The sequence below is a fragment of the Varanus komodoensis genome, unplaced genomic scaffold (assembly GCF_004798865.1).
Source record: "Varanus komodoensis strain SLA01 unplaced genomic scaffold, ASM479886v1 scaffold2, whole genome shotgun sequence".
Taxonomy (NCBI): Eukaryota; Metazoa; Chordata; class Lepidosauria; order Squamata; family Varanidae; genus Varanus; species Varanus komodoensis.
This window is the reverse complement of record NW_025335568.1, coordinates 69,432,048-69,446,720: the sequence shown is the minus strand read 5'-3', so window position 1 is coordinate 69,446,720 and position 14,673 is coordinate 69,432,048. Positions and strand designations below refer to the sequence as shown.

General features: G+C 46.3%; 1 protein-coding gene across 1 annotated transcript; it reads right to left on the bottom strand.

The window, feature by feature from the left end:
- Positions 1-252: 252 nt before the first annotated feature.
- Positions 253-11,076, bottom strand: PEX13 (peroxisomal biogenesis factor 13). The gene is made up of 4 exons (XM_044429446.1): positions 10,951-11,076; positions 5,283-5,980; positions 3,257-3,382; positions 253-2,873 (listed from the first exon to the last, which is right to left on the bottom strand). Exons 1-4 carry the CDS (start codon positions 10,998-11,000, stop codon positions 2,575-2,577), a joined length of 1,173 nt encoding a protein of 390 aa, XP_044285381.1. The 5' UTR covers positions 11,001-11,076; the 3' UTR covers positions 253-2,574.
- Between the last annotated feature and the right edge of the window lie 3,597 nt (positions 11,077-14,673).

The following is a 14,673-nucleotide window of genomic DNA, read 5'->3' as shown; positions in this document are numbered from 1 at the left end:
TTTAAACATTACATGAAATTACATGAAAACTAGAAATGTCCATTTCCTCCTGGAAGTGGCTCAAGAGCTGTAATTTTGAAGGTTTAAACAAGGAAGGCAGTAATATGCACACTTACACCAAGATTTGCGGGGGGGGGGGGCAACACAATTACCAGTTACAACTACTAAGACTGTCTGATGTAAAGTGATGACCAAACATAGGTCTGGTATTTCAGAATAAGCAATGTTCCCAGAAGAAAAGAATGCCATATGTAAGTTTCAATGCGATTTAATTAGATTCATATAGGTTAATCCAACTGCATGTTAAAATCCTTAGTGAAATGTAAATAATTAACCATTTTCTTTCTGGATCCACTAAAATATGTACAAAAATCAAAGGGTCCAGTGTCAAGGTTCACGATCCATAGTTGTCAATCTGAAGCACGATATGCATGGATATGATTCTTTGTTATTGACATGCAACTTCAAAGAAAGATATGGACAGTAAATCCAAGTATGATTCCTAGGAAACAAGCCCCATTAGTGGCACTTTAGTGAACAGTTTTAGGATCAGGCTGTCAGTCAAGAGCAACTTACTCATAAGCAAATGCTTTTCAGCCTAATGTATTATCATCAGAAAAATTAAAGGATAAAACATTTAGGTCTTACAAACTCAAAAGATCTGAAATCTAATGAAAATTTGAACCCACCCCCCTGACCCACAGCAGCCAGTTTGAATTTTAAGTGGGCACTTGGAAGAATGGAACACTTCTTGAAGAAGTCTCAGATATACAGAAAAGGTATACACCTACCTCCATTTTCTGGTTTATTTTGAACGAAAATTCAGGATGCTCATCTCTGTGGCATAAGGGCTTCTATACCTAATCCTGCGCCAAAGTCTGATCTGTATGGCAGCTCAAAGCTAGTGCATCTGGTCTTGATTTCCCATTCCCCTGGCCTGCAGCTGCTACCTTGTTGAAGACATTCTATATTTTGACCAGAAGCCATTGTACTGCTCTGTTATTAAACAGAATGGGGCCAAACATTGTCTGTCTCTCTCAGACCTTAGCACACTAGTTCAACTGTGAGTGTACTGAAATGGCTTTGAAAACTACCTCCAGCAAATTTACCAGAGCATGCCAACTTTTTTCATATTGCCAGAATCCTGCATTCTAATTGACACCAGCCAAGAACATTGCTTGGAAAGAGTACAAGTGAACCCTTTTAATTATAAAAATGGCAACTCTCTTGCAGTGAAATTGGAGAGAAGGTGCTCTACATAAGGATTTTGAGTTAAGCTTAATGAAATCCAAGATGCAGGTTTCAGTTTAAGCACTTTTCAATTTTGGAAGCTTATTTAACAAAATGAAGCACAGCATTACAAATTCACAGTATTCTTTAGCTATAGACATAGTTCTGTGGTCAATTTATCATTTTTTCTAAGGAAGTTCACCCTGAAATTAGTTTATTGCTCACTAAACCTTCCCTGAATGGCCTAGTTTTCTCTCCAGAATAGTATGGCTTCAGTGCAGTAGTAAACATGATTGTTGTGGTTTTATTTTCATGCTAATCTTCACTATCCAACTATTCAGAACAATATCAAGTTTTGTGTTCTTAGTACTACAAAGTACTGTAGTTTAATTATGCAGAATGTTAGCTGATAAGAGAGCTCACACTTTCAAATTAAGGGATCAACCACACAAAAAAAGATTTACGTATGATCTTTACCAATTACACGGGGCTCAGACTACACATGATGATAACAGACCCAGGTTTAAAACGGGGGCATCTGCTGCCATTGCATGTTGAGTCTCAGTCTCAGCAAGGTGTCCTTGGCAGATCGAATTGCAGGCTGCAGGAATAAGACTGAGCAAAAGGTGTTGGAGACTTGATATGGAAGGAAAGTGACAAAGCAGCCAGGCAAAGGGTTACAGGGGAAATCAAGTGCAGATATGGATCAGCATAAAGGAACCGATGTCAAAGCTCTTGTGGAGAATGCTTATTTATGAAAGGACCAGGTAGTCTATTTGCACACCCTCTCATTGGAACTATAATTAGGTCCATGTGCTGCCCATTCTAAAACACCTTCGACAGAGAACAACCAACCAGTGGTAGCATTCGTTTTCCCTGCAGAAGCTTTCTTTCTTGGTGTTAGTCTGGCTTTCCCATGAACTAGAGATTTTCTCCACTTTAAAAATGTTTTTTTGGAAAAATAACCTCACAGTCTCTGGGGAAAAAATCCCCCTGAATGCAAGCACAATGACCTAATTCCATGGAATCTTCAAAGGATTCCACTGAAGCGTTCAAAGAAAGGGCCACCTCAAGTAGCAGTTGGTGGGACAACGTGCCAAACCTGGCTTCAAAACTCACCTGAGCTATTAATCGACCTGGGCATGCTTAACCCAACTGTCCAATGCTAAATGAATCAAGCACAAGATTAGGACCAATAACTTCCCTCCAAGACTCCATCAGGTGTGAATAGCAAGATACCCAGAGACGATCAACAACAGTGTTCTGCTACATCACTATCAAATGGCTATCCTACAGTATTACTGGTGAGCGCATGTCAAGCATTTTAATAAACCTTCACACATGTCAAAGGTCCTGGATATCTCCACTTAGCACAGCAGGGCTGGACGTGACAGGAACTTTATTCGTTTCCACAAAAACCGACTCAAAGGCAGCTTCTTGCTCTTCCAATGTGTCACTGGTCGTGGCTCCTTGAACCAAAGTGAGATTGGTGTTTTTTGGCTGTTGCTCTGTAACCTTCTCCACCTCTATGGTTCTCTTCCCTTTTCTTTTGCCAAGTATTCGGACATGATTAGCTGGGACAAGTCCCGTTGTCTGGCCATCACGACTGGCCAAAAGCCAGCCACGTATTTTGGGTTGTTGTTCTGGTAGGAGAAAACAAACTTGCGGTTAATCAAGAGAGCTTATACACATTGAGCTGTCAAAGCATTTCAAACACTCCACAAAGTCTGGTTAGGTTAGATTTTGTGTGACCCTCCCAAGCTTTTGAAGACCTGAGTGAAAAAAGTCAATCTAAATCCTTGAGACAAAATGCTTAGAACAATAGTTAAATAAGCAAAATAAGGAGTATTTAAAATGTATGTTATTTATTTTGTGTACAGTGCTAAAAGTAGTACACATTGCATATTCACTGCCCTACATATACCTAAGTTGAGTGCATAAAGGACTCTTCGCAGGTCCACATGCTGCACTGAATTTCTTTATTTGAAGATTGGGGAAGAAACACGATGAACCAAAAACTTGTTACCTTTCGGTGCCAATTTTAGCATTTCACCCACACGGAAAGAAATTTCTTCTTCCGAAACAGCAGTGAAGTCATATTCTGCTCTCCCAACAACATGGTCATCTTCTCCGCTGGCCCAATTACTGGAAACTGTTCCAAACAACATGGAGTTAATGAGACGATGCAACCCTGCCTGTATCTTCTGGGCTCACCTAAGTGTTGCAAGTTTAAATATTTCGGCCTTGCAAATCACTAGCACCTTGCCCGCACCCCTGCAAAAACTGTGGGGACAAGCAGTGATTTCCAAACCTGACTCTGTGCTCCTCACTCAGCATTAGAACAATATGCCAATGCCAATGCTTAACTCAACCTATTAAAGCCATCCTATGATATGTATGGGCTTTGCTCCTTCAAAACCTTTCACCAGCATTGTATTTCTAGCACATCGCATACAAAATTGCTCCATTCAGGCTGCAAAGATTTTCCAGTCTCGGAGCACTCACATCTAATGTTTAAACCCTTGAACTGCAGTTTGTATTTCCTTTTTTTTTATCATAGTGGTATACTGAAGCAAGATCTGCTACACTTCCCAAAGTAGAGGCTGGGGAAGTAGGCCATCTAAACTTGCTCCTTTCCTTAATCCATCAGAAATCCTCAACAGGCAACAGATGTGATAAACCCGAGGAATGACTGCTGTGTTTAGATCTAGAAACCTGAGAGTGAGTTGAATACAAGAGACTGAGGCTGAAATTCTTACTCAGCCATGAAACTGACTTGACAGGTGAACTGCAGACTCCCAATCTATTCTTTCCTCTTTGCCCAGTCAAACAAAGTGCAATGCAATGGCATTTCCACTGCTACATTCCATGGAAACTCACCCTCATTGCAGGCAACCAAAAGGACAAAGGAGGAACTCGTGTTATGCTGCATTCCTAAAACAAATTCACTCTCTCGCTGAGAGGCTGAAACAAGCACCTAAGCTCTAGATGAAGAGCAACTGAGAAACTTAACATTTGATTTGAGGCAAATTATTCAGCATTTCTTTGTTATCCGTAACTCGAGCATTTGCATTTCCCTGTAGTTATTGTCTAAGGTTGCACAGAGATCCACAGGAATATTTGCATCATAGATCCGCTCAGGAACACAACTCACTCTTTTTTTCGTCCACCTTCAAGACTATCAAGCCAACCCGTATCACTAACCCCTCTCAGTTTCCTCTTGTCTTCCACACAGCCCACAGAGGCCAAACAGTTCAGTATGGTCCTTATTTTTTTCTCTATACACAGAAAAGCCACAGGTAGACAAACCCATGCATTTCTTCTTGGAGATATGCAGAGAGAGAAACCCTCATCCTCAAAGAGTGCAGACTGCCATGCAAAACCAGCATTTCCTATTTTAATCAGGTTTTGAAGTAGGATTGCAAACCCTGGTTAGCCTCAGTGCAGATGCAACAGGGTTGCAACAGATCAATGATTAAGGCTGAAAAGGAAAGGGCAGGAGAACTGAAGGGAATTCATGCCGGAAATGTGTGTTCCCAGGGCTGGCAAGGAGTCGATGTTCCATTGCGCCAGCACTTCTGAACAGCAGCCTGCTTGAGAATCAATGGCAAGCAAATTTTGCTGTCAGGGAACTGTTATTGAAAGTTACTTTAGTTAATTTAGTTCAATAATTAATAACACAGAGGCGAAGCATGAACACCTTGTTATTTTATTACATTTTCCTATAGAAGGAGAGCTGCTTATTTTTGAGTAATAATGATTATTTATTGTATTTGCATACTGCCCAATTGCCATGGCATTCAGGATGATTCAGAACAAAGATATCAACAAAGAGTCAGCTTTCCAAGACAGGAAATCTAATTTACCAAGAACTTCTGAAACACTTGCGGTACCTTTAGATTATCTTTGTTGCCCACCCACCCCAAATGCCACAGTCATTAAAGCCTGATTATGTTTTAGCATGCACTGGTGTTGCTGCACCGCACAGAAACCGAGACCAGGAAGCAATTACTGGATCACCTCCATCCCCGCAATCACAGATGCTGCTTTACCTGTTTCCTCATCTGTGTAGGTGGATAGTAACTTCCATATTAGGTAGGGCCCACCGAGAACAACAGCAAAGAACAGGAAGATGGGCCACGATTTTGCAGAATTGGTGGCCTTTTCTTCAGGACCAATGCGGGCCACAGTTCCTTGGCTTTCTGCCCACAGATCATCATTCTCAGAACTCTTTCTCATGCCCAGCAACCTCTGTAGCCGCCTGTAGAGGTACCGTATCGTTCGGACCAAAGCAAAAGCTGAAAACACCTTGGTGAAGTGTATTTTGAGCCGGGAAAAGTGATTTGCTACATCCAAAACAGCTCGGAAACTGTTGTAGACGGCCGAGAAGGTAGCGTCCATCATCATGCTGACAGAGGCAAAGGCATGGACAATGCTTTCGATGGACTGAAACGCCCCCCGGCTGCTTTCTTCTGCTTGCTGCACAAACCGGCTGGTGGGAACGTCATCCACCCGGAAACGGTTGTAGCCCAAGCTGCCGTACCCAAAACTGTAAGGGCTGTAGCTTCCGTAAAAGGAATTTCCATATCCGCCATAGCCTGAAGAAAAAGAGGTGCTGTAAGCGGGCCGGTAGGTATTTAGGGCAGTACTTCCTGTTTGCTGCGACAGCCTTGGCGGAATAGGAGGGGGCACTCGAGTCAGGGCGGGCTGTCCGGGTCTAGTTAACTGGTTGGCCCCCACATCAGCTGACCTGAAATTCAGAAGTCCATGATTAGCACTCAGGATAATTTTAATTTTTAAAATGATCCCACATACCATATTCCCCCAAACATAAATCACGATGGTGCCCTGTGTTCTTCTGAACTGGTTCTTGCTGCCAGCCCACAGAATAAAGTGCTGGACTTCATATGCAAAGATAATCTCATCCCATGCAGTAATTATTGTTGAAATCGACTACTGGAAAGCTCTTCTCTGTTTTTTTGATACAATAAGAAGGTGAATTCCAAGAAAATGCTAATATTTAATTATGACTGCAGACACCTGTGGGGGATGGGGGTGTCCAAAATAAGCACTGGGCACTAGTAACCTGTTGTGACTCAATCTTACGAGTGTAAAGCACTTCTTGTAAGACAATTGCAAGGAATTTAGAAAAGTTTACTGCCCTGAATGCCTGAAGGGTGACATTTCAGAACAGAAACCTCGAAGTATCATGAGCTTTGGCTGTAAACCTATGCAACAGAGGCAGCAAAATTCCGGAAGGGTAGTTGTGTTAGTCTGTTGCAGCAAAAACAGCAGAGAGAAAAGCTTATGCATTTGTGGAACAGAGTCTACGTCAACGCTCAGCTGGCAGAGAGCTTCACCCATGGGGTGGTATAGAAAGGAACTAAACATAAATAAACCCAATCTGTATTTTCCCATTTTGTCAATAAGGATATTATGGGGAACCTTGTCAACTGCTTTGATGAAATCAAGACATACTGGGTAGGTTTGCATGATCATGGAAGAAAAGTAAGTCTCTGTGACCATGGGAACCTGCCCCATATATCTGCTTAACTATCACTTCCAACAAGCCCTAAATAAATTCTCTCTCTCTCTCTCTCTCTCCCCCTCCCTCCTTCCGTCCTTCCTTCCTTCCTTCCTTTTTCTGTCTGTCTGTCTTCCTCTCTCCCTCTCTCCCTTCCTTCCTTCCTTTAAAGCTTTTGCATGCCGTCCTATTATACAAGATCACAGGATGGCTTACAATATTTAAAAAGACAATTAAAACAACAATTTCAATCAATAATAAAACAGAAAACAAATCACAAAACAAACAGAGCGACTAAACTTAAAAACTACTGAAGTTTAAAAGACTGTTCAAATAAAGAGGTTTTGGCCTGGCGTCGAAAAGAGTATAAACTTGGTGCCAGGCATACCAAATGAATATTCTGGTCTAACACGTTGCCTAGTATCACCACCAGGTTACTTGGTCTGCAGTAGCCTAGATCCATGCTTTTCCCCTGCTTGAAGATGGAAAGCAGAGCTTTTGCTTGCTTTCAGTCTTTTGGAATCTTATTCATGTGAGAATTCTGGAAGAATTCTCAGCCAACAGCTCTAAAATGTCTCTCAGCAGCTGGGGGTACAATTAACCTGGCCCTGGAGATCTGAATTCATTTTGCAATTGTCTTACCTATCCTAGATTCAATTCCCTCTTTACATAATTTGTTCCAGTTGTCCCAGGTTGAACACAGCTTCCCTTGAGAATAAAGAGGATCTGAGTAGCTCTTTGATCTCTCTATAACCTCTTAAGGTTTCACCATACTCCTTAAGCAGTGGCCCCATCAGTACGTTGTTGCTCTTGCTCCAAACAGAGCTAAAGAAGCATTTTTGTTCCAAATATTAGCTAATTTATTATTTTACTTCTTTATTGCTGTTACCAAAGCCCAAGTTCTCTGAGTGGTGTACGATATATTAAAAATATAAAGTGTAAACAATGAAACCACGAATAAAAGCAGCACATAAACTAAGGTAAAACCATCAGCAAAAGGTAAAAAGATTACAGCACATAAAAATAGTAAATGAAAGTGTTAAGATCTGACACTGAAAAGACCCTTCTGGAGGTAACATATAAGCCACAAGATGGTTTTTAACTTGTGAATTAGTCCTATTGAGCTCATAATACATCCAAAATAAATATGCACAGGCTTGGGTTGTTTAATAGCTTTGATATCACAAAGGATCTTCAGGTTAAAGGGTAGAGTCACAACTACAGATGAGTAAATTCACAGACGATACCAAAGTGGGGGCAGTGGCCACAACTGAGGAGCAGGTGATCCAGAGCCAGAAGGATCTGAACAACCTTTGGAAGTGGACAGAGAACAACGGGTTGGCATTCAATGTGGATAAGTGCAAGGTCTTGCACTTGAGACACAAGAATAAGTGTTGCAGGTGCAAGTTGGGGGACAAGTGGCTGGAGAGCAGCACTTGGGAAAGGGATCTCGGGGTACTTGTTGACAGCAGGCTGAACATGAGCCAGCAGTGTGACATGACAATTAAGAAGGCAAATGCCACCCTTGGATGGATGGCCAGAAGCTTGGCTTCCAGATCTAGGGAGGTGTCGCTGCCATTCTACATGGCTCTGGTGCACCCACAGCTGGAGCACTGTGTCCAGTTCTGGGCTCCAGATTATAGGAGAGACATAGCTAGGTTAGAATCAGTTCTGCACAGGGTCACAAGAATGGTAGCCGGGTTGGAGGGATGACATGAGGAGAGATTGAGGGAACGGGGTCTTTCCAGCCTGGAGGAGACTCTGAGGGGATCTTTTAGCGACTTATAGGTATGTGAGGGGATGCCATGCGGAGGAGGGCCGTGTCCTGTTCTTCCATGCGGTGCAGGGCAGGATGCGTTCCAACAGGGCAAAGCTCAAGGAACCAGGATTCAGGCTGGATGTCAGGACGTGTTTCCTGATGGTTAGGACCCCTAGAATACGGAATAAGCTTCCAAGGGAGGTGGTTGAGGCCCCATCAGTGAGGGTGCTCAAGGAAGGACTGGACAACCACACATTGTGGACTACAGGAGTGGAGCCGGCTGCAGCCAGGGCACAGACCAGATGGCCGGGGAGGCCCCTTCTGACTCGCTTTTTTTCTATGTTTCAGATCATGGGCTGACTGTGTAATTAATTGATTGACAACGTTTTGATCCTTGCAGAATATACCTCGTACCTCAAACCAAAACTGAAACAAGCACTTTGGAAAGGCCATCAAAAGGACCTTGACTTTTGGAAGAAAAAAAAAATTCAACACCTCGGAAATGTATAATTCAAGTAATTTTTTAAAACTATTTTTGTTCTTTTTCTTGTTTGCTTTGTTTGCACACCTTTCTCTGGCCACTTTCCTGCTAATGGTTCAGCTGTCAAAGGGGGTTCCAAAGTGGAGCACAAAATGTGCAAGGAAACTGACATGGCAAGGCTGCACATGGGCTAATTTGCTCAAAGTTGTGAAGGACTAGGAGAGAAAAAGGAGGGATGCGGTGGCACAATTTAGAAGCACCAAACCTGGATGGAAGGGGCGAAGAGCAGCAAAGGAGTACGTGCACCAAAAGTGGAGAAGCCATTCTTTCCCCTTTGGCAATGGGATTCCTACTTCTTTCAAGGGATGAACTGACATTTCTCAGTGCCTTCTGCTTTTTCAACACTACTCCAATGCTCCAGCTACTCCAAAAAGGAAAGATACTAACTCCTCCCCACACTTCTGCTGTAGCAGGACCTGCAGCAGGTTTTCAGTTTGTTTCAAGTGTCCAGAAAACTTATGACTCAGTTTCTTCTCAGTTACTAGCCTGTGTGGAATAGCTTCCTAATTCGCAGAGCTACAAACCATCTCTGACTATCAGGCAGTTAAAGCCTCCAGGAAGTCCAAATGTGACTTATGTGGCTATCAACTTACATTTCCAAAAAAAGTGCCCTTCTAGTCTGATCTGATGCACTTCTATGGAAGTTAAGTCCTACCAAATGTCGAGGTTAACTAAAGACAGGATTGTACGCTTCACATTATGCAACCTTAATTACCCAGGGAACACAGGTATGGAGTAATGGTAACCACCCTGGAGCTCTTCCCCTCCACACCCATTTTGACAGGAAAGGTGGGAGAGATGGAAGGAGAAAAGAGGTCCAACCAGTGACAGAAACTGCAGCAGGGTGCAAACAACAGCTGGTTGTCATGCATTTATGCGCCAAGAACCATCCCTGGCTTGAGAGGCACTTGGCCAAGCAAAAGCTGAAACAGTCAGGAGATGAAGAACTTGTGGTGTTGTGGACATGCTGGTCATTTGGGAGACAGGCAGGTCAAAATTAATCCCCCGTGGCAGCGGCATCGGAGGACACTGCACCCACTCTCCTCTGTAAAGCATGTGCTACTTTGGAAGTCTATCATTTTTTAGTACTGGCCAAGGGAAGCCTTTGAGTTTCCCCAAATTACACGCAGCTTTTGACTCCCCATCGCAACAGTGTCGCAAACACACACTTCTCTCCCCACTGCCTGCTCTGCCATGTACATGTCAAAAAGAAAAGTGGGACTGGAGATCTTTTGACCATGCCTGCTTCGGCCTGCCAAAGTTAAGGAAGGGGCTCACTCTCTCACGTGGGTGCCAGGAGGTGGGGAGCCAAGGAGGAGAAGGGTGGCTTTTTCCTGCTTACTGAACCCAAGGCGGACTAAACGGTGCTTCTCCACTCCATTTCATCCTCACAATAACCCTGTGAGGTAGAATAGGCTGAGTGACTAGCCCAAAGTCACTGGGAACTTCGCGTCCGGGTGGGGACTCCCTCCAGCTGCAGTCCTACATTCTCCCCACTGCACTGTAAGGCACCCATATCTGGAGGGGTTGAATAAAACTCGGGAGGACCATGAAGCAGCGGCTCCTTCGTGATCGCGGGCCTGAGCCCCGGAACCTTCGCCCCCTCTGGCAGCCTTCTGCAACCTGTAGCCCGCCGGAGGCGCTGGACTACAATCCCACACGCCCCTGGCTGGCCGTGGGGATTCCGGGAGCGCCAGTCGAGCCCGTCCTGGAGGGCTCCAGCTGGGGAAGGCTCCCGCACGCTCGCTCCAGAGCGCCTCGCAGGAGGGCTCTCTGAGCATGAGCAGAGAGCCGCTACGGAGCCGTGCCCAAACCGTGCGGGAGCCCCGGGATCTATGTGAAAGAACGGCCTGACTCAGCTCGAGAGAAGGCAGCGGCAACCCCCCGGGCACTCACAGTCGCCGGCTCTCCCAGGGCTTCGGGGGCGGCGGTTGGTTGCCCGCCATCGTCGCGGCGCCTCCGCGGTTCTGCTGCCGCCGCCTGCCCAGGCGAGCGCCAAGCGGCGGGCCGAGCCGAGCCGAGCCGACCCAGCCCCGCGCGCCGCGCGCCGAGCGCATCGATCAGCAGCCCACGTGCCCCTCGCCGCCTCCAAAGAGACTTGCGACCGAGCCTTCCACGCACACACCTCTCCTCTGGGTTCCAAGCCAAGCAGCGCATGCTCGTTTATAAGCACGTGTCATCGATGCTCCCCGCCTTTCCTGTGAGGAACTCGAGGCGGCTCCCACAGTCCTCGCCTCCTCCATTTTCTCCCCACAACAGCCCTGGCGCCGAGAGTCTGTGCTTGGTGCAAATCTAGCCAAAGGCCGTCGTTTGTTTGCTTGGTATATTTATAGCCTACTCTTTTTTTTCCTTTCAAGGCTTACATAATTCTCCTGCTCCTCTCCATCATATTCTCACAACAACACTGTGAGGTAGGCTGGGCTGAGAGTCTTGACTAGCCGAAAGTCATCCGGTGAGCTTTATGGCCGAGTCGGGGCTAGCATGCGGATCTCACTAATCCCAGCCCAATATATATCTGTGCTAGAGAACTGACCTAAGTTGGATCAGCCTTGGTTCATCTAGCCCAATATTGTCAGCACTGCCTGGCGGCGGCGGCGACAGCAGCTCTCCGGGAATTCCAGCAAGATTCTTTCCTGGCCCAACCTGAACTCGAGCCTTTTCCTCCAGAACACGTATTCCAAAATCTGTTTCGGCGTAATGCCTGCCCCCCTTTTTCGGCAACTCAAAGCGCACTCAAAATGTGCACATTTAGATTGGAGGAATAACGGTGCATTCAAGCAGAGAAAGGGACGTTGTCCATCGCCCAGATGTTGGCTGCAACCTCCCTTTAGCCCCTTGTGGATGTTGAAGAATGAAAGAAATCACAGCCTCAGGGCTTCTTATGGGCCACAGATACAAGCCTTTCTGCTAACTGGCTTGCACTCTTAATGCTCACCGAAGTCCTGACTACTTCCTTTTCCGGGCCACTTAAAGTTTATCACGTATCAGTTTCCTGCAGTCACGAAAGGTGTTATCCTATGCATGTTTAGGCAGGGGATGGAGGAACACTTACATTTATTTATTTATTTATTTATTTATGTATTTAGGAAGCTTCTATGTCACCCCATTTGCTGAAGCAGCTCTATTTTGAACCAATTGAAGTATCCAGACCGTCTTCAAGGGCAGCCCCACGTAGAGAGCGTTACAGAAGTCTAGTCGGGAAGTTACCAATGCGTGTGTCACTGTTGCTAGGCAGTCGCTCTCCAAGTAGGGATGCAGCTGATGGATCAGCCGAAGCTGAAAGAAAGAGCTCCTCGCCACTGCTGTCACCTGAGCTTCCAGTGAAAGCCCGATCCGCCTACCAACAAGACCTCCATCTTGTCTGGATTGAGCTTCAGTTTATTGGCCCTCATCCAGCCCATTACCTCAGCCAGGCACCGGTTCAGCACAGCCACTGCCTCACCTGGATTGATAGAAAATGAGAGGTAGTGCTGGGTATCATCAGTGTACTGATGATTCCGCAGCCCACACCTCCTGATGACCTCCCCCAGTGGTTTCATGTAGATGTTAAATAGCAAAGGGGACAAAATGGACCCCTGCGGAACTCCATGGCATAACTGCCATGGGGCAGAGCCATAGTCCCCCAGCACCACCTTCTGAAATCGGCCATTGAGATAGGAGCGGAACCACTGCAAAGCAGTGCCTCCGACCCCCAATCCCGCAAGCCTATCCAGAAGGATACCATGGTTGATGGTATCAAAAGCCGCTGAGAGGTCCAGGAGAACCAACAGGGATGCACTCCCCGTCTTTTTCCCTGCACAGGTCATCGTACAGGGCGACCAAGGCAAATTCAGTACCGTACCGGGTCTGAAGCCGAACTGAAATGGGTCCAGATAATCATTTTCATCCAAGAGTGCTTGGAGTTGTCCTGCCACCACCCGCTCCAACACCTTGCCCAAAAATGGGATGTTGGCCACTGGTCTATAATTAGTGGCCATCTCTGGATCCAGGGAAGCCTTCTTCAGGACCGTTGGACTACCACCTCCTTTAAAGGGGCAGGCACCCGATCCTCCCTCAGAGAAGCGTTAACCACTTCCAAGATCCAGGTCCCTATCCCGTGCTTGGCGTTGTTAACTAGCCAAGATGGGCAAGGGTCCATTAGGCAAGTGGTGGGATGTACTCGTCCAAGCACCTTGTCCACATCATCAGGCCACAGTAACTGAAACTCATCCATCAATTTTGGACCAGACGGCAACATTGGTATCTCCCCAGAAGCCTCTGGGTCACTAGTGGAGCCCAACTCGTGACAAAGCTGAGTGATTTTCTCCCTAAAATGCTTGACAAAGTCAGCACAGCAGGCCTTCGAGGGTGGAACCAGATCTTTCTTAGGGCCAGGACGGACCAGCCCTTGTACCACCCGAAAAAGCTCCACTGGCGGTATTGTGAGAAGGCAATGGAAATGGAGAATTTCTTTTTTGCCGCCCTCACCACCACAGCATAGGCCCGATAATGGGCTCTTAAGTGTGTTCGGTCGGATTCATCCCGTGATCTCCTCCACCTATGCTCTAGACGTATCCCAACCCACTTCATCGCCCTCAATTCAGGAGTATACCAAGGGGAAGAGCGGGCTCTGCCCGGTGGGAGAGGACGCTTGGGAGTGATCGTGTCAATAGCCCTGGTCATTTCCCCATTCCATAGTTCGACCAGGGCATTGACAGGAGCACCAGTCTTGTCAGCCGGAAACTCCCCCAGGGCCTTCAGGAATCCATCTGGATCCATCCGGCTCCGGGGGCGGACCCACACAATCGGGTCCGCACCCTTGCAGAGGGAGAGGTCGCTCTCAAGCACAAACCTCACGAGGAAGTGATCTGACCATGACAGGGATGTCAGACACAATTCCTCACCCTCAGACCACCCTCTTCCTGTCCCGTTGAGAAAACCAGGTCCAGAGTGTGTCCACGTTCATGGGTCGGGCCGGTGACGTGTTGAGACAGCCCCATGGCCGCCATGGAGGCCATGAAGTCCTGAGCTGCCCCAGTCAGACCAGTCTCGGCATGGAGATTGAAGTCCCTCAGGACCAACATCCTGGGGGTCCTCAACACCAGGTCCGAGATGATCTCCATCAGCTTATAAGTCCTAGCCTTCCTCAGGTAGCCAAAAAAAAAAAAAAAAAAAAAATCTTTAAGGGTGCAATCCTGAAAAAAAGTCCTGTGCCTGTTTAGACAGAAAAACTATTCGGATTCTCAGCCTGATCTACCTCATAGGGCCGTTGTGAAGATTCCTCTGCTTGGGGGATGCCGGGAGTTATCTCTTTTTTTCTGTCATTGAAACCCCATTGTCTTCCGCAACAACGAGCAACTTGCAGCACAATTCTGAGTGTTTAGGATATTTTAAAAAACGTACAACTCCCAGCATGGCTTCTTTTCTGTTTAAACTGGTATAGAGTTGCACTCGTACAGCACGTTCCTAAAGTAGCAATAAAATGGAAAGGTTTCAAAGCAGGGCAACGACAAGACTGAAAAAAGAAACGCCGTTTTCTCCCTTCCCAAGGGGGATGCCTGCCTGCGGCCCTCCCTCAACACGTGGTGAGCTCCCGCAACGTTGCCCCCGGAGGTATCGTTTTCCAATGTCAAGGGAACC

Bases quoted from the DNA above. Each gene is read 5' to 3' on its own strand.
- PEX13 (XM_044429446.1), bottom strand. From the start codon at position 11,000: ATGGCGGGCAACCAACCGCCGCCCCCGAAGCCCTGGGAGAGCCGGCGA. The intron at 3,383-5,282 runs GTAAAGCAGCAT...TGTTTGGAACAG, and splicing joins CTACACAGATGAGGAAACAG to TTTCCAGTAATTGGGCCAGC. The intron at 2,874-3,256 runs GTAACAAGTTTT...TTCTCCTACCAG, and splicing joins GCTAAAATTGGCACCGAAAG to AACAACAACCCAAAATACGT.